This window comes from Amphiura filiformis, chromosome 16 (assembly GCF_039555335.1).
Source record: "Amphiura filiformis chromosome 16, Afil_fr2py, whole genome shotgun sequence".
NCBI classification, from domain to species: domain Eukaryota; kingdom Metazoa; phylum Echinodermata; class Ophiuroidea; order Amphilepidida; family Amphiuridae; genus Amphiura; species Amphiura filiformis.
In genome coordinates this window covers 3997944-4017570 of record NC_092643.1, presented here as the reverse complement: position 1 = coordinate 4017570, position 19627 = coordinate 3997944, and the positions used below count along the sequence as shown (strand labels likewise).

The following is a 19627-nucleotide window of genomic DNA, read 5'->3' as shown; positions in this document are numbered from 1 at the left end:
CGATATTTTTGCTAAACGAATTAATCTGCAAGAAATATTTGGTACATAAACATTATGTAGCCAGAGGTATCCAGTGGTGTAAAAATCTCAACTTTTTTTGGGAAAAGGGGGGGATGAGGCTGTGGATCACGAAATGCCCCTTTAAATACACGGCTTTCGGCTGAACCACTCGCAGGCAATGTTAGCACATCTATGACAATGACAAAGGTACCAAAATCTGAATTTTGATGATTTTTACGATCATCCGGATGAGCAAATCACTGAATGGGCCTTTAACTTTATCCCAACAAACATAAAACCCCCGGGCATAAAACATTAATGTTAGACGAGGTTGTTCAATTTTGGGTTATAATGGTATAAAACATGTAAGCAAGTTGTTGCAAAACATTTAAAGCGAGCCCGTGTTGTTAATTGCTAGGCCTATTATAGCCAAGATTTATTTGCGGGGGCCGCAGAATTCCCCAAATGTGGACTTTCAAGTTCCCCTAAAATGGGCTCACCCACCCCATAACATTTAACCTTTTCGGGCTATACTGAACAGTTGAACGACTCTTTTTAACATTCTCTCTTAAAAGTTGACTTTCTTGCAAATCTGTCACCCAATGAACCCCTCATTTTTTTCATCAGCTTACACCCAATGATCCCCCGGAATGGCTTCAAGGCCTTTACTTTGACCAAGTTGCCAATTCTGAGGGGACTTAACCCCCTGCACGGCTCGCGACACAATGGTGCTTCGTGGCCATTCAAAAAGGTGGCGACAAAAACTTCGAGTGTGCCCCTCCCCCGATTCCCAAATTCCTGGATCCGCTACTGTCTCAGAGAAGCAGTCAGTCACGTACCAGTCACGTACACATTATGTAGGCCTACGCGCGGTAAGCCAACATTAAGTGCGTCCATACCATGCGCCGCAATGCGCGTGAAACCAAGGTGCCGTGTACGCGCAGGTGCGTGACTCGCCACTTACCGCGCGTGTTGGACACCGCTTGAATTTGACGCGTTTGCTGTCATGACCTGACCCATAAGGTTACTTGACCTCAACGGCCTAGCAACCGACAATTTTTTTTTGTTATTTCCATAGTGATTGAATAGTTTTGCAAAAATTAACGTCAGATGGTTTAATGGCAATATGTACCCGATCAATGTACGAATAAATCAGAGCTGAAAGTCAAAGCATCTCGGAGCCTACTCGCGAACAAGATTTAGCGACTTCCTTTTATTTATATAGATGTTCTGTAGTTATTATCACACGAGGAAACACACAATCTATTAGGTGCGCTCACTACCTCTTTCCCATCATGCACTATTCCAGGGGGGTATGAGCGTCGCAAAATACATCATCTCCCCGGGGGAGTACAGAGTTATGTTCATTACATTCTGGAATACGGCATGATGCAGTCATGTCTACCGTAGAATTCATCTCGACCTTTGCAGGACTTAACCCCATTACAAGCTATTAAACCAAGATAACACTCATTGAAACAGCTCAACTGATTAAAACGGATCTTCTCTGGTTGTGCACAAGTGACTGTTTTCATGTGCGATATCGCAATAAAGCTGGTATTCATAGCTTCAGTTGGGTAACCGATTATAAAGGAAACGAAAGGAAACAATGTTATGTGTGGCTTTGTTCACGAAATCAGACAATGGCGTGCTTTTTGTAAACCAGCATTCTTGAAAATGAGCAACATTATGATTTTTGACTTAACACGGTTTGGAAATAATTTCTTCATATTTTTGGTGTTATCTGTCGTTTACATGTCCTTCCTAAAACACAAAAGTACGACCCTCTCCAAACACCTAAATTAGCTAAAAATTTAGGACATGTTACAAAACTATATTGTCTAGAATTTTAGAAGAGTACTTTTAATATTGGCCGGTTATTTTTCACACAGCGACGTTAACTAGTCATATCCCCATACTGTTAACGTAGGGCTATTTGTAGGGTCACGCGTCAATGGGAAAGAGCACTGTGTATTGTGTATAGGAAAACGGACAGTAACTGCAGTATGTTCGGCTGGTGCCTTCATCACAAAAAAGGAATCCTCGATATACACGATAATGGCGCGCGATCACTAATACCTTTTCGGAGATGAAAATAAAACGTAAACACAATCTCTTACACAGATGTTCTGCATCGCTCCGTAACTGTATCACTCGTGTATTCAGTAATTGCATAATTAGTAACATCGATGCCCTTTGCGATAATCCGCATATATGGAATCAGTATGCCCATATTAAGACAAAATAATTGCAAAGGCCTGGCAAAGACCATCGGATGCACACGATCTATGAGGTTGATGAACTACGTCATACCCCCCTGGAATAGTGCATTGTGGGATAGAGGGAAAAATGTCAATAGCTGGATATGGCTGATATAGTTCGCTAAACTGACGCCAACCTTTATCGAAGGGCGAGTTTTAGGGTTCATACTCATCTATTACCTATATCATTTTTCACCCTGATGTGGCAGTGACGTCAACGCGTTGAAACAGCTGTTTCGCTCGCGCATCTATGCGGCGTCTTTAAGCGCGTGCGTGTGTACACCAGCGCTTTGACCGAACGCTAGCGAGTGAGGCTGCGCCTAATGAAATTCGCACAGTACTGACGTCACGGCCACATCAGGGTGAAAAATCTTATAGCCTATCGCAAACCAGCCAAATTTGTCATACGCTTGAATAGCTAGTAGAAAAACCGTGAATAAAGTGTTAGAAACTCTCACACATCTTAGTATAACATTGTCCTTAATGTGATACCGAAGGTAGCGCCATTTTTGGAATATGTATTCAACATTGTGTGGGCAAATATTTGGTCAAATGTAAGCTAAGTAAGCCTAAATAATGAAAATCGTTTAATCGGAATAATACCAACCAGCAACGGACATTGAGTCAAGACTACGTGAGAAGTTTGGGGTAAGAAAAGCATTTCCTTGTTATAAAAAACAAGGAAAAAGTCGTCCTTTTTCTCTCAACACGATATATTAAAAAACTACATTTTGAGAAGGCCTACGCTGGTTCTTTTCTAATTTAAAATCTATTCATCGCCTGTAGTCTGATATGGTATCTATGGTTTCAATAATGTGATGGTATTTTGGTTAAAAAAAACCGATACTGTAAAACATATCGGTATTTATGCAAGCGACATTTCTAGTGTGTAAAATGCATTGAAACTTGTCGGCTAAAAAGTGCATAAACTAAAATCGCGAAGAGCAAGATCAATAATAACTATCTACATTCCAAGCGGAAACGCTTTTCAGAAACATACGACCTTTTTTCGGGCAATCGCTGAAACCGAAATATGCAATTCCAGGCCATCTGTAAAAAAGTGCGTGAGCGTAAATGACTATGAACTTGGGTTTACATTGGGGTCCAGACCTGTTATAATGATACGATAATTAGGCCCCCAATAGTGGCTTTCATTTTAACCGTGATTTGTAAAACTAAGATTTTTACTTTTTGAGGAAATTAATGAATTTATCGAAAAACGTTTCGGAGAACGCTATCTTAATGGTCCGAGTCCGAGCACTACCTAGTTGTTGTATACAAACATACAACAAAACTTACATTTTCTTTGTCATCTTACTATAATTCACCGGATCTCTGTCTGTCTGTCCGCATCTTTTCTCGGAGACTGGGGGTCGCACGTTCCTCAAACTTGGTGGGTGGATGCAGCTTGGTATGAGGAAGAACCAGTTTATATTTTTTAAGGTCAAAGGTCAACGACCGGTCCAATTGAAGTCTAATTTCAAATCATCGCTCCTATGGAGTTCAAACTTGGTGGGTGGGTGGACCTTGGCCTAACAAACAAACGTTTCCACAGTGACCTTTTGTCAGACCTACGGTTAAGAGGTCATAGGTCAAAAAGGTAGAAATTTCAAATTGCCTCTATGGAGCTCAAACTTGGTGGGTGAGTGGACCTTGGACTAACAAACAAAAGTTTCCATGTTGACCTTTTGTCAGACCTACGGTTAAGAGGTCATAGGTCAAAAAACGTAAACTTTTCAAATTGCTCATATAATGGAGCTCAAACTTTGTGGGTGGGTGTAACTTTGGGCAAGGAAGCTCACGTTTGCGTTTGTTAGGTCATCCGTGGTCAAAGGTCAGATCAAATTTCAAACTGAGGGCGAAATTCAGGTCAAATTGCAAAAAGCTGCAATTGAGCTCAGCTGTGAGGAAAATGATCCCAGCCAAAGGACACACCCTGATTTTGAGATCTGCAAAAGCCAATAACCATGATAGCCGAAAACCGCGAAATACGGGTAACCGCCTAGTTTTATTAATCAACCAAATTTCAGAAAACACATTACATTACAAATTGTTATAATATTGTTATGAATGTCATTAAATAAGGAACACTATGCCACTACACAGTACATCCTTAAATAGATGCATTTGTAGGATTGTAGATAAATAATTCAAACATTTTTGTTTGACAAGTTCTCACTATTTTAGCTTTTCCCATCGGGGCTGATAGCTTGATCACAAGGAACTTGGTCCACTGCTTTTCCCGCGAAACGGTTTTTTTCCCGGAAGTAATGTTTTGAGCAGTGGATCGTATACGTGATCGAGAGATACGATACATTCGTTGCGGTTGAATTCTTTGCACCCCCCACCTTTTTTTTTCGAATGTAGATTGCTTCCCTGATTCTCCTGCTGAAGGTATTTGAGTCCTTATCGAGGATTGTGGCTGCTTCACATTCTATGATATGATTTTCTTGAGTTATTTGGTCTGTGGTGGCTGATTTGTGCTGTTCTGTTTTGTGATGGATGATTTGTGCTGTTCTCACGGTTGTTTGATGTGATCATAATTAGTATTTCTAACAAAACATTATTATAATATTCAATTCCAGACCTGAATAATACCAACAGCTATAACACTAATAAACTGTATATATTTTGTAGCAATTTTTAACATGGGTTTTCGTTTCTATATCAAATTATTCATCTTTTTTTATTTTTTGTGGTAATTTTAATTCTATAAACTGTGCATTTCTGTACAAATTGAGGGCGCTATTTACATATATTTTAAATTTAAATTATTCTAATAATATGCGTTCAACCGTATATTTCATAATAAAAAAAAGTTTTTTGAAAAATCCTCTGTCATTTTTTAGTCTGTTTGCCTTGCCTTGCCTTGCTGGCTACGTCAGCCCATGTCGGCTGTAGCCCTCCTCATGAAGCTTCCATTGTTCTCTGTCTTGTGCTATCCTAGCCCAGGTTGTGCCAATGTAAGGTGTGATGTCGTCCCGCCATCTGCGTTTTTGTCTTCCCCTTCTCCTTCTACCTGTTCTCGGTTGCCACTCTGTTAATCGTTTTGTCCACCTGTTATCATTTGATCTTGCTAGATGTCCTGCCCATCTCCATTTTGCCTCCTTTACTTTCTCCAGAATGTCCTTGACTTTGGTTTTATTTCTTATAAGCGAGTTCCTGATTTTTGTCCCGTAAGGTGATATTCAGCATTCTTCTTTCCATTGCACGCTGTGCTGTTATCAGTTTTTGCTCTAGGTATTTAGTTGTTGTCCACAATCCGCAGCCGTATGTCATTGTGGTAGCACACACTGATTGAAGACCCTCTTCCTTAATATCATTGATAGTTTTCTATCACACAGAATGTCTTTATATCTGCCAAAGCAGCTCCAGCCAGCCTTAATTCTGATTAGTACTTCCTCTCTCGTGTTGTCTTCCAGCTTCACAGTCTGGCCAAGATATTTGTAACTTTCTACTTTTTCTATCACATCATTTTCAACTACAATGGGCTCATTTGTTTCGAAATTTGTCATGAATTTTGTTTTCCCCTTTGTGTATTTTTAGACCGATCTTGCTTTCACTGTTCAAACCATTTAGTTGAATCTCCATGTCCTTGACTGATGTTGTTGCTAAAGCAACATCATCTGCAAATCTAAGGTCTGTCAGCCTTTCTCCATCTATATTTATTCCTTGTTTCTCCAAGTCTAACTTCTTGAAAATCTCTTCCATGGCAGCTGTGAAGATTTTAGGTGATATTGTATCCGCTTGCCTCACTCCCCTCTTTATGTGAATATGATTTGACACATCATTGTCCAAATGGATTGTGGCTACTGCATCTGTGTAGATATCCTCTATGATGAGCACATAGGTTTCATTGACTCCTATTCTTCTTAGGTCTGCAAAAAGATCTGAATGTTCAACCGAATCAAATGCCTTTTCATAGTCTATGTATCCTACACAAAGCTTTAGCTGGTATTCATTCACCTTTTCAATCAGTTGGTTTAATGCGTGTAGATGGTCTGTTGTTGAGAAACCTGCCCGGAATCCTGCTTGTTCCCTTGACTGGTTTTCATCTAGTATTCTTTGGATCCTGTTTTGGATTATTCTGGTAAATATCTTGTATGCATGAGAAAGCAAACTTATTGGCCGGTAATTCTTGATGTCTGCTTTATCCCCCTTTTTATGAAGTAGAATGATCTTTGCCTCTTTCCATTTCTCAGGAATCTTCTTGTCTTTCAGGATTTGATAATAGAGTTTCACCAACTGTTTGTCGATCTCCTCCCTCCTATCTTAAAAATGTCACTTGATACGTCATCTGGTCCAGGTGTTTTATTGTCTTTCATTTGCTTTACTGCCCTTTCCACTTCTCTAACTGTTATATTTGGTACTTCAGTGTCATCGGTTGATTTTGCGGGTACTCTGGTTCCGCTGTTTTCATCTGCTTTACTGCTGTATAAGTCTTGGTAGAATTCTGCACATACATTTAGAATTTCTTCTCTGTCTGTGGTGATGCATCCATTCTTTTGTCTCATTTGGCTAATTATTATTTTCTTGCTGTTCATTGTTGTAATCTGTTTTGGTCCCTTGCCACTTTCTAGGATGGATTCAATTTGCTGCTTTTTTCTCTTTCTACTTTCTCGTCTTTTCTTTCTCACTGTTTTGACTAGTTCAGAGTATTCTATCTTCTGTTTTGGTGATTTGTTCTTTCCTTTTATTATCTAACTCTTCGATTGCCTTGTCCTCCTCTGTGGTCTCTTTGGTTGTTCTCTCTCTTGGCGCTATTTCTTCAGCTGCCTCCACTATTGTATTGGATATAAGCTCATATTTGGTATCTATATCTGCATTTTCTATGTCCAGACATGCAAATCGGTTTTTCAACTCCAGTTGAAAATCATTCTTCAATTCTTTCAGTTTCTAGTCTGTTTGCTGATGTTCTAATATCATTTTACAAGTGTCTACCCCTTGTAAAGATGCAAACAAGATTTTAGATAAATAGCGCCATCATTGTTCAACTTTTCTTTTAAATGACTCAATTTTACATGCCATCAAACAACCGTGTTCTGTGGTAGATTCCAAACTGTCGACCAGTCTCCCCTGTATACGACTTGTCACAACCTTTACAGGGAATGTTGTACACCAAGTTTTCAAATTTTTATTTGGAACTCACTTTTACATCAGTGGCACTCATCTATCCGATGGTGCATCCAATACATATATAAATTTATATGCAGACATGGATCACTACGCTAGTCTGCTCAATGTCTTTCTTGTCCTTCGGATGGACCAGAGTGTTGGTGGGTCGCATGGCAGTGGAAATGTGTTTCCTGACGACTCTCCGACAAGGCCTCTACGTAGGGTAAGACTTCAGCAGGAGAATCAGGTAAGCAATCTACATTCGTAAAAAGGGGGCAAACACAGTCACCTGCCTACAAAAAATGCAAAAATTAGTCCAGTGGGGAGTCTGTATTAATCTATGTTCGTCGGCATATGACAATCTCATAATTAAATATTCTCAGGCCGTGTGACTGACTTAATTATTTTGTGCAAACGAGTGGCTCATCCTACACTCTAATTTTGTACTATTCATTTAAAAAAAAATAGAATACAGCTGAATTAATTACAGTTATAGCGATTAGTTTTTATCCGGGGTTTTTAGCCAATGAGATACCAATACCAACCGCTTACCGCGAGTTATTTGTGACCCTCGACAGCTGGCGGAGCCGTTATTCGCCGTCAAAGTGACGTCATAATCGGATTAACAGTTAACTACCATAGCAATGGAGGAATAACATTTTTGAATAGATCGCCCTTCACTACAAGCATATTGCACTAATCACATGTGTATATCAGCAAACTTTGATTGTATACAATACCGCTCTTTTCAAAGATAATAATCTTACAGGTGCGAGTGATCAGCCTTTCTTTTACATCTGTGGTTCAATGCATCGGTACCGCGTAAACGTTGTAGTGCCTGGCGATATAGTCAAAATTGTATTTTGTGCAAACGAGTGGCTCATCGTACACTCTAATTTCGTACTATTCATTTTTTTAATAGACTCCCTACTCATTTATTTTTGATCCCATAACTAGTATTCCTTTTGATGGGATATACTCTTCATTTTGATTAGTTATATTATCTCTTTGAACCGACAATCTTATCAAAATGAATAGTTTCCTTTTTATTTTAACAAGTGTTTATTCAAATGGACAAGATCACCAACACATTTGAAAAGATTACCCATTTAATTTTGACAATATTCTGTTATGTCCCCCTCTGAGAAGATAAACTACTCAACTTGATAAGTTGACAAGAATCTATTCATTCTATAATAATATAGAGTATCTATGTACCCAAGCGAGACTGACTACAATAGTATTTGTAACATGTTCAACCTTCCATTGTGTTGCATTCAATTGAGTTTGGTGAATGACCTCGGTGAACGAGCTCGACCTCATTTGGATGAGTCATTTTGAAGAGAGATCTGTTATGTCCCTATCTGAATTCAAGGATGAGTAGATCTTATTAAGAATGTATCCCAGCAAAAACAAAACGTTTCAAAAACGTTTTATGTTATATATTGGATTTAAGTTTCGGTTAAAACGTTTTAATAACATTAAATGTCGGGTTATATAAAAGTCATGAAAACATTTGAAACGTTTTGTATGAAAACACACACAAACAACATTTTTAAAATGCTGCCAAAATGTTGTTGTAAAATAATGTTTGCAAACATATTTTGCCAAATATATTGTCAGCACTTACATAACATTATGCTAGAGTATTTGCAGTGAATTATCAAAACATATTTGTAATGTTTCAAACGTTTTACACCCTTTATATACCCTTTATGTAACCCGATATTTAAACGTTTTCTGGCAACATTTTTTTAACCTTTTGTGAACGAGGATAATACATTATTATTCCAGAATCCTTGTCAATACTTGTTACTTATTTATCATATTTTCCTTGACATTGAAGATGCTAAAAACAGATACTATTTCATACCATCTTTCATACCATCTGTATAATAATAATTAAGTAGTACATTTATAAACCGCTATATACAAAGCGAGCGCTGTACACATAATACACCAATATATCAAAAATACAGTTTTACCAAATACAAAGATTAAAGATCAGAATCAAGATACACAGCCTGTCAAATTAAAAAAAGAAGAATGCACGTGTATTGAACCTAGACACTGGAAATGGTCTGTGCCAACGTGCCAATGGTGAAGTACGTGTTTTAACAGAATTGAATCCTTTCAAAGGTTTGGTGTCTACTCTACCACGTAAAAATTATCTATATATCAAAACACAAGTACAAAAGGCGTTTCTGAATCAATATGAGCCAAAAGTCTGAATTACTAGTAAGCTAGCAGACACTGCGCTTTTATTTGGAGAACAGATATTTGTTTAGAATCAGTTGCTCCAAAGTAAAACAAAGATGGCAAAGACATCAGCCCAGTGTACTGGTCTCCTCCACCTAGATGCATTTTACCTGGTACCTACTCAGAGAGCCATAATGTGTTAATGTTAGTATCCTGATCAGAAGGAGATTAAATGCAAAGTTTGGTGCTTGTATGATCTTTTACTCCTTTGTAACATTGATATTTGTAATTCAGGGGCGCGCATCTTAAAAATTGCGACAATCTTGGATTTTTCCTAATAAATGATTCAAAGTGAGAGTAACTGCAATTTTTGATACTTCTCTAGTCGTCTGATCCCTTGAAACATTAATATATGTCATTTAGTGGAGGCCATCTTGAAAAATGGGTTTTTCACAATTTTGAAGAGAAATCTGTTCATTTTGCAATCTTTTGCATAATGTCGCTATGACGTCATAATGTGGGCGCGTCTTCTTAAAATTGGGAAATTCTGGCATGTACAAAAGTATAAGCAAAATTGATTTTCGCCCAAGAATTCTATGAACATGCGATTTTCACCGGATTTTCTCCTAAATATGTCAGGAAATGGCTATTTCAACCTAACTACATAGTCAAAAGTCTGTAGGGTAAAATGAGGGCAAAGGATGGTTCTATATTTTATCTAAAGTCATTTTGGCGTAAACACGCGCGTTTGTTTATGCCCGATGAAAAACCTTGGGATTGGTACAACCCTTCGTAGGACTCTAATTGAAGACCGAATTAAAAAGACTAGTTTGCGTATGACGTCCTGTCAACCAGACCAAAAATGCCGTACTGGGCAGGTCAGTAACCAATCACGCGCCTTTACCCTGACGTCAGATACAAACTAGTCTTTTTATTCGGTCTTCAATTATAGGGTTGAGAGATTAGAGTTAGGGTAATATTATGGATGGGTATCGCGAACCATTTTCACATCCCTGTTTTGCGTCACTATATAGACCATATTTACAAAGTAGGTAATGGTGTCTCCAACGGAAGAGGCGCAAACACACCAAGGATCAAACGATGATACCAGAGGATACCTAGAATATATAAAGGCAGAAAGATATTTGAGCCAGGTATACCAACAAGAGGTTAACACAACAAAGACAAAAGAAAAGATAATAATAATAATAATAATAATAATAATAATAATAATAATAATAATAATAATAATAATAATAATAATAATAATAATAATAATAAAAGCCAATGCAGCATGCAAACCATGGGAAGTGTACACTGACACTGCACTAGTAAAAATACAAAACCACATAGATAAGTAGACGAAAGTTAACAAAAATACACTCAACATTTCGAGCAGATAAACTGCCCTTCATCAGGGACAAACAATGAAAATATACACAGTAAATGCAGGGCCGTAACAAGAGCCTCGGGGCCCATGACCAAGGAGCAGTGCGGGGGTCTTCTTTATCCCCCCTTTATACTTCATTTTCGCTTTTGCTTGGGACCCCGGGTCCCCTGGACTCCTTGGAAAATGATTGAAGCTGATTTAAAAATAAAATGTAGGTGCAAGTATCAAAAATTAATAAAATTACAGCAAATGATTGAACTAAGGTAGCAAGCAAAATATCAGAACCAAAAAAGTAGCGTCTCTACAGAAAGAGAGGTAGCTTGCTACCCTATACAAACATAAATTTATAATTGTCATGCATACAATGTCATATATACACTATACCCCCTTGACTATGGCATGTGGAATTGTTTCAACTAAATTATTTCACATCCATGTACTCTGATTCGTTGTGAATCGATGTCTCTTGTTGAGCAGGCTGAGTTGAGTGTATGGACGATGCATACGGGTGTGGTGTAGGTGGTTTCAAATCTGTGTAGCTGGTGTTTTGCAATGGTATTGCATAGCCATCTAATCCGTCCCTTGCTGCTTCAGGCAGTGTATATCCCTCATTGTCAGTTCCTTCGGGTCCCGCTCTTTCCCCATTGTTGGATGAATTGTTCTGTGGGTTGCCTTGTTGTTTTCGTCTTGAAGAAATGCGACAAAGAGACACATATAAGATAATATAAACATAATATATATATGGCATTGACAGACACGAAATTATAAAAATAAAATTGATTAAATCAACATATGCCCCACCGGTCTGCATCCAACCCAGAACAAATATTATGCATAAGGAACGGATCTACGCCTCCCTCCTCTAAAAAAATTGTCAATAGAGTTAGAGTCGCATTTGCCTTACAATTTACAGGGCCAACCAAGCGAGACGGAAATGTGTTTCATCAGTGACCCCCTTTCTAAAACCTGGATCCACCCCTTTCATGATGTGTCAATTTGCAAGCAATTATGCGATCTCATACGTCTCCAAGGGAGCGCTTTTTAAGGATACAATTACAATTTGGAAGTACAGCCTGTCTCAAAAAAAAAAAAATTGTGCAAATAAAAAGTGCCCTGTTTGGCAAGTATAAAATACTGTTGTGACTTGATGCTTACATCAACGTCACAGGCGCAGTCTTAGCTCTCAAATGCCGTTTGTTCTGTTCAGTTTGCTTGTTTCAATCTCAAGATATGTTTAGTTAACATCGAAAGGGTAAAATCACAATTGTGCCAATTGTACTAGGGAAGAGAGCTATACATGTAAATCAATGATAGCATCAAGTTTATCAAGAGTTCCTTCGTGAAATCAAAAGAATGCATCAATTACACAACAATACAAAATTGTTTTTACTGTTTTGTCATGATACAGGTATAATGATTCTCTTTTTGCACTTAAAATCGATTAAAAGATAATGTAAAATTAAATACATATACTATATCAATTATTTTATCATGGTAAACTGTTCTCTTTGTCATTCAAGGCATGTTAAAAGACAGACAAAATATTGCACACTCTGTTGTAAAATTAAAATCATGTGAACGAAATATTGCACATTATTATTATACGTTTGAAATTTTACACTAAAGATTTAAAATTCATTGATGATTTTCATCCAATCATAAGCACATTTCCGAGTGTGCAACAGCTGAATCCGACATTGCTTGAAATCAAAAGTTTAGTCCATTTTACAGTTTGGTCTTAACATTATTGTTCGTGTTAATCGTGTACATGGGTCACTCAGAGCCCCCTTCCTTCTGCGTGACCGTAACCTGTAGCAATGCATCTTGCTGCCATCGTCTTCAATACAATACTGAACAATTGTAACATAATCATTTCTAATCCTAGAAAAAATGTTCTTTTATTGACTGTACTGTACAGGTATTTGGCACAAAAGGGTTTTCATACATTTGTGTTTAGTGAAGCAGATCTCTGGATTGCCGAAACCAAATGAATGTTCAAACGATATTTGAAAGCTAGGACTTCTACCTTGACGTTGATGTAAGCATCATGTCACAACAGTATTTTCTAATTGCAGATGGCGCTTTCCACTTGCACAATTTTTTTTGAGACAGGCTGTATAGTGACATATTCACTTATTATACACGTACAGTATATGCAATACTTAATGAAGCGCATGCATGTCTGCTCAATTCAACAACCTCTAGACCAGTATGTTTCCAGGGGGAAAATATACACAAAATACAGACTGAAAGTTATTATTCTGAAGAGCCTTTATCTTTCTGCTCCTTAGCAGTTGGTGACCTCTGACCCCCATAATAAGCACTACTGCTCCTTGCAATTATGCGCGCGCAGAGAAGATAAGTAGTGCAATTCGTGCGTTGCATAGCATGCTCCAAGTTTGCGTGCAGAGAAGATTAGTTGTGCTGCATGCGCGCTGTAAAGTGTGGGCACAGAAGAATGTGTGCATGTTTTGTTTTTGATTTTGCTTAGTTATGCGTGCAATACACACTTAATGCGATACCATCTCGCACAGAGTGAATTCGCACGCTTGCATTTTCTTAAGGACATAATAATAATGTGGTATAGGTATGTTAACTTACCGGTAAATAAAAATACCTGCAACAGCAAATGCGACTATGGCAACCAAAACGGCAATTACTACCCCGACGATTAAGACAATGTATGTATTAGCGGCACCAGGAGCTTTTAATTGAAACACATAGAAATCAAGCATGAACAGATTAATGTAAGTGCATGATCAAATTTACAATAAACAAATAAATGTAGGCATTTATGTAGTGCCTTTGCAACAGTTTCAAAACGTATACATTCCGCTACCACTTGGATAATGATATAGATTGGTTGTCAACAATAACGGCGCCTATATGGCAGCCCCAGAATAGCTCCCCATTTCACATCTGGGTGGGGTGGGACAAGCAACTACGTGGTTCGAACCCAAAACCCTGTGTGATCATTTGTCGCACGCCCTTACCGTTAGGTCACCGTGCTCTCAAATGGGTATAAGAGGAATGAAGTAAATATTAAAAATGTTGAAGAGGATTAAACATTCATAAATGTATTTTGTTCTCATATTTGAGGTTGATAATTGTTTTAATGCAAAACGTCTGTGTCCCAAGAATAGGACCAAACTTACCATCATCGGTTGACTGCGTGAGATTTGCAAGTACGTGTAACTGATTATCCATTGTTAGTCCTTTGATCTCAATGTTGTAGTAGGTTCCTGGTTTTAAATTTTCAAGGACAATAATTTCTTGCAGGGCATCAAAAACTTCAATTTCTCTAGTGTTTGTTCCTGAAGTATATCGAACCTAGAAGAAATTCGAAGTGATTCGAATAAATCCAAGTATCATACCAATTGTAAGTGTCTTTAGCAAAGTCATAGTTCATTGAATTTACAACCGTATGACAAAACAGGCAAAAATAGTAACTTTTTGCACAAAATTTGCGATTTAAAGAGAATTGGCCATTGCTCATTGAAATGAAGCTAGTATATGGAAAATTATAAGTGTGCTCTTTCATTTAACGACATAAAATTGTGCTTGGATAGGTCGTTTTCAACAGATTTACCACATTCACCTTGCTATTAACATTGAATTGCGTCATCTGTTGACGTAATGAAAAAATTGTTTTTTAGGGGGAAGTGTTAGCTTTCGTTCGATATAAAACATTTCTGATTGGATGAAGGGAACACTTGAGGTTTCGACAAAAAACAATCACAGATTCCTATTTTCCTCTAGATTTCACACAGCTCTTATGATGCTATGCGCTCAACCGTGTAGTATAATCACAGACTGCGTGGTAGTTACACTCGCTGTGCTTGGAAATCTTGAAAATATATGTGTACTCGGGTATATCGAGAATCGTTTTTGTAGCCAAACCTTTTCATATGAATAGCCATGGGAGCAGAGGCAAGAAAAATTTAATTGCGGGGCACACAAATATTTATTATGATTTTTTGATTGAAAGTCTTGACTTTTACAGCCTTATTATTGTTATTGCCCTAGGTATCATCAAGGTCATGTTGTATGTTACCTGATACTCAATGTAGTTGTCATCAGAGTTGGATATCTGTATACTTATAGTTGTGTCTGTCGTGGCTACAATTCGAACTGTAATTATCATGTACAGATAAAATAAAACATAAAAAGGTGAAAGGAAATAAGATTTATCAATATACCCGAGAATTGTTTTTATTTGTATAGCCTTGACGTAAAGGTTACATTTGTCTAATTAAATTCGCCCTTAAAGAACCAAAATGATTATACCTGCATAATAAATTATGTAACTTGCAGATAACACTTACTATCTTTGGTTGAAACCACCAGGCTCATCAGTAGAACTAACTGGTTGTCTTGTGTTAGTCCTTTGATTTCGATGTTGTAAGAGGTTCCAGGTATCAGGGTTTCAAGGACAATAACTTCCAACAACTGGTAATCAAAAAACTCCATTTCTCTTGAGGTAGTGTCAGAAAAATATCGTATCTATTTTGTGAACGAAAGTTTAGTTTATGCATTTATGTTGATTGATTTCGTATTTTATAATGTATTATTCTATAACCCATGGAAACTGATTTGTTGTTGTTGTGGTTTTTTGCGTTCCTTTTTTCACCAAACGGTATCAACACCTAATGTAGGAATTCTTGACATTATCGTGGGAAGACGTGGGACGGCGGGAGGAAAAATACCAATAAATATTTTGAAGATTCATGATGCAGTCATGTCTACAGTAGAATTCACCACGACCTTTGCAGGACTTAAACCCCATTAAAAGCTATTAAACCAAGATAACACTCATTGAAAACAGCTCAACTGATTAAATCATATACTCGGGGAGCTAGAGGCACCTCCTGTGCATCCCCCAGGACTAAACCAAACCAACTTTTTAAGGTTCCTGAGATAACCCCAAAACATAATCAGGATGTTCCCAAAAATATAAACTGGCCCCAAGTGGGTTATTCCAAGATGGCGTCCAAAATGGCCCCCAAATGCAGGTAATCACTATAAATGACCATATGAATACTTTTTCTGAATCAAACTAACTTTTCTAGCTTAATTAAAGAGCCCAACATAAACTGAAGCTGATATACAGGATAAAACGTCCCAAAAGTCAGTGTATTTTCAAAATGGCGCCCAAAATGGCCGCCAAATGTAGGTAATCACTATAAATGACCATTATAAATACTATTTCTGAATCTTTAGCTTAATTAAAGAGCCCAGCATAAACTCAGGTTGATATAAAGAAAAAGAATTCCCAACAGTCAGTATATTTTCAAAATGGCGCCCAAAATGGCTGCCAAATACTGAAAAAAACTCTAAATTATCATATAACGGGATTTTTCTGAACCAAACAATAACTTTTTGGCTTGATTTAGGGCCTAATATACTTCTAAGATAAGATAAAGGGAAAAAGCATCCCAGCCATCAGTGTCCTTCTGTGATAGCACCTAAAGTGGCCGCCGAAATTGGCACCAATACTAAAAATGACTAAAAATTCTCAAATATTAATGCTTAGTCAGTCAAATATAAAGTCAAACTTGAGACATCTTTGACCCTGAATGAAAAAAAAAATTCAAATATATAGCAAATATTGTTGCCTCTCGAATATTTCCAAACATCTAAATTAGCTAAAAATTTAGGACATGTTACAAAACTATATTTTCTAGAATTTTAGAAGAGTACTTTTAATATTTGCCGGTTATTTTTCACACAGCGACGTTAACTAGGCAATGTACTATTACCTATAACATACACTAAAACACCAAAGTACGAATATTTCCAAACATCTAAATTAGCTAAAAAGTTAGGACATGTTACAAAACTATATTTTCTAGAATTTTAGAAGAGTACTTTTAATATTGGCCGGTTATTTTTTACACAGCGACGTTAACTAGGCAATTACCCATACTTCTAACGTACGCTATTTGTAGAGGTTACGCGTCAATGGTAAGAGCACTGTGTATTGTGTATAGGAAAACGGACAGTAACTGCAGTATGTAAAATTTTGCTGCATGCCTTCACGTTTTTACTGTTTGTAACTTAGGTACTCCTAGTATTAGGGATGACCAATGAACCATCAACTTGATTAGAACACTCCCATAGACATGCAGGGAGCTCTACTGTGCACTGCTTGCACAGACATTTCTAAATTGATCCCATTCTTTTATTTCTCAATATTTTTCTGTACAAATTGGGGAAGTTAATGCCAATTATATTTTGCAACTATCTTGCAAATTACAGCAACATAACTTATTTCATTTTTCTGTAAGTGCGAGTCAAAATTGGTCCATCGCCACAGTGCGCTTAATTGCCAGTAGCTGAGTTCAGCACTGCTCAAGAATGGCACAAAATATTCATGTCAATAATTTCAGGTGAAAAACGTGGCCTACTGAGCTGTAATTTGGCAGAGTTGTCAGTAATACCTCTATCATACCCTCTGTAAAAAGGTTAAAAAAATTGAACAAGTAGATCTCGAGTTACAAATTAAATCACCAGCTTCCCTTTGGAATTTCCATACTCCTTTCGAATCATGCTAAGAAGACACCTTTCTGAACATAAATGTGAAGTTTCGTGCCCATTTGATGTATTTTTCACCTGAATTCAACCCTAAACGTTTTCTTATATTTAGGCCTATACCGTATACAACTTGCTGCTGGCTATACCTTGTTTAGAACTTTCAAAAGAAGTACCTGAATGTGCAACCATAACTGTTTCAAAATAGCCCGCGAAAGTCATGCAGGTAACTCCGAGGTCATGTATTGAATTGTTTTGATGAGGAATACTACGGGAACCAGCACCTTTTGTTAGAAGTCACACATGAGCATGATGAGTGAAGTGAATAACCTCTATTGTTGTGAATGAGTCAATGACCTTCAATGACACTTAAGATTTAATTTGCATACACCTACTAATTGGTCATATTAAACCCAATAACATTGAAATTTTTGGTTGTGAAAAAAAAAAGTTTACCCGGACTTTGATTTTGCAATTTTGATTTTGTGCCATATCGGCCATCTTGGCTGATTTTTGGCAAAATGTTCTCTAAATGCATGATTTCAATGCCTCGGTTTGAAAAAATAATTTATGCCATTGACTAGTAAAGTGCCATTTTATAAGAAACCCCTTTGATACTTTCACAATATGCTTGTATCATGTTTGCATATATGTTAAAATAAAGAAATATATAAAGGTAAATATATGCTTATGCCAATTTTGCTCCCAAATTATTGATATTTTTGGACCTTGTCATTTTATTTCGTTCCAATGACCGGTCAGAATGGGAAACTTTGAAAATTCATAATTCGAAAAGCACCAAAATACTTCTATTGATGAGTTCTATCCAGAAAACAATATTTTGTAGCAATAGGGGCAACATGAAATTTTGATGGTTATCCCTACTAGTATACACATGTATGGATTACTTCGGTCGTCTCTGACTTCAAATAGCACCAAAACTGCAAGTCTTTAACCCTAGTACTACTGAGCTATATTTTGTAACACGGACTACGAAGGGGGGAGGGGGTTGTTGCAACCACCCTAATTCTCAATTCTAAACGTCAACCGTTATATTTGGTACCAATGTATACCCAGCAAACACAAGAATGTTTTAAAACGTTTTAAACGTGTTATATTTTGGGTTTTGGTTTAGATAAAAACGTTGTAATAACATTAAATGTCGGGTTATATAAAGGTCATGGGAACGTTTTAAAACGTTTTGCATGAAAACACAATACAACAATATTTTTAAAATGTTTTCAAAATGTTATTGTAAAATATTTTTGCAAACATTTTTAAAAAGTTTTTTTTCAACACTTAAATAACATTATGTTAGAATATTTGCAGTAGGTTATCAGCAAATGTTTTTGAATGTTATGAAAACGTTTTATACCCTTTATATACTCTTTATATAACCCGACATTTAAACGTTTTCTGGCAAACTTTTCTAACCTTTTGCGAATGATGTCGAAAACATTTTGTGTTTGCCGGGTAGCTATGGTCTCCTCTATCAAGTGATACCAAATTAAGTACAAACATTCGCCACATAATGTCGCTATAACGTCATAATGTGAGGGCGCCCATACAAATTTGTGAAATTCTGGCTACGTACATAAGTATAGGTAAAATAAATTTTTGGCTACAAAATCTTTTAAAAAATGCGATTTTCACCTAATTTTCTCCCAAATATAAAAGGAAATTACTATCTACAACCTAACTAACACTAACAAGTAAAAAAAAATCAGTAGCTCTTTGAATAATTTTACAAGAGCGAAATGAAAATCATTGATTTTACTGTAGAAACCAATGGAGTGCCTCACTACCCCCCTCCCCTAGTCATCTTTGATGGCCGGTACCTACACCTACGGTGTAGGGTGAAAAATGAGCGCAAATGATGAATCTACGATTAGCTTAGCTCGTTTGGCCACAAACGCGCGCGTTTTTTAATCCGTTTTGCATGTTTTGTATACTAAGTAGTTATTATTATTATTATTATTATTATTATTATTATTATTATTTATTCTTTCTTTATTGAGGGTTATACTGCTTCAGTGACAAGCACTGCTTTTCAAGCAGGCCCTCATTGATACATGTTATATAGCAACGAAATATATTACGATACACAATATTTACAAAGTATCATACAGTA

The 19627-nt window shown here is 37.0% G+C and overlaps 1 protein-coding gene across 1 annotated transcript in view; it reads right to left on the bottom strand.

Moving 5' to 3' along the window:
• Positions 1–14034: 14034 nt before the first annotated feature.
• LOC140136455 (uncharacterized) overlaps positions 14035–19627 on the bottom strand; it is a 252714-nt gene continuing 247121 nt past the window's right edge. Inside the window, exons 7-9 of the mRNA XM_072158177.1 lie at positions 15291–15468; positions 15020–15096; positions 14035–14295 (exon numbers count right to left, since the gene is read on the bottom strand). Of these exons, the coding sequence (XP_072014278.1) occupies positions 14035–14295; positions 15020–15096; positions 15291–15468 (516 nt within the window). The remainder of the gene's footprint in view (positions 14296–15019; positions 15097–15290; positions 15469–19627) is intronic.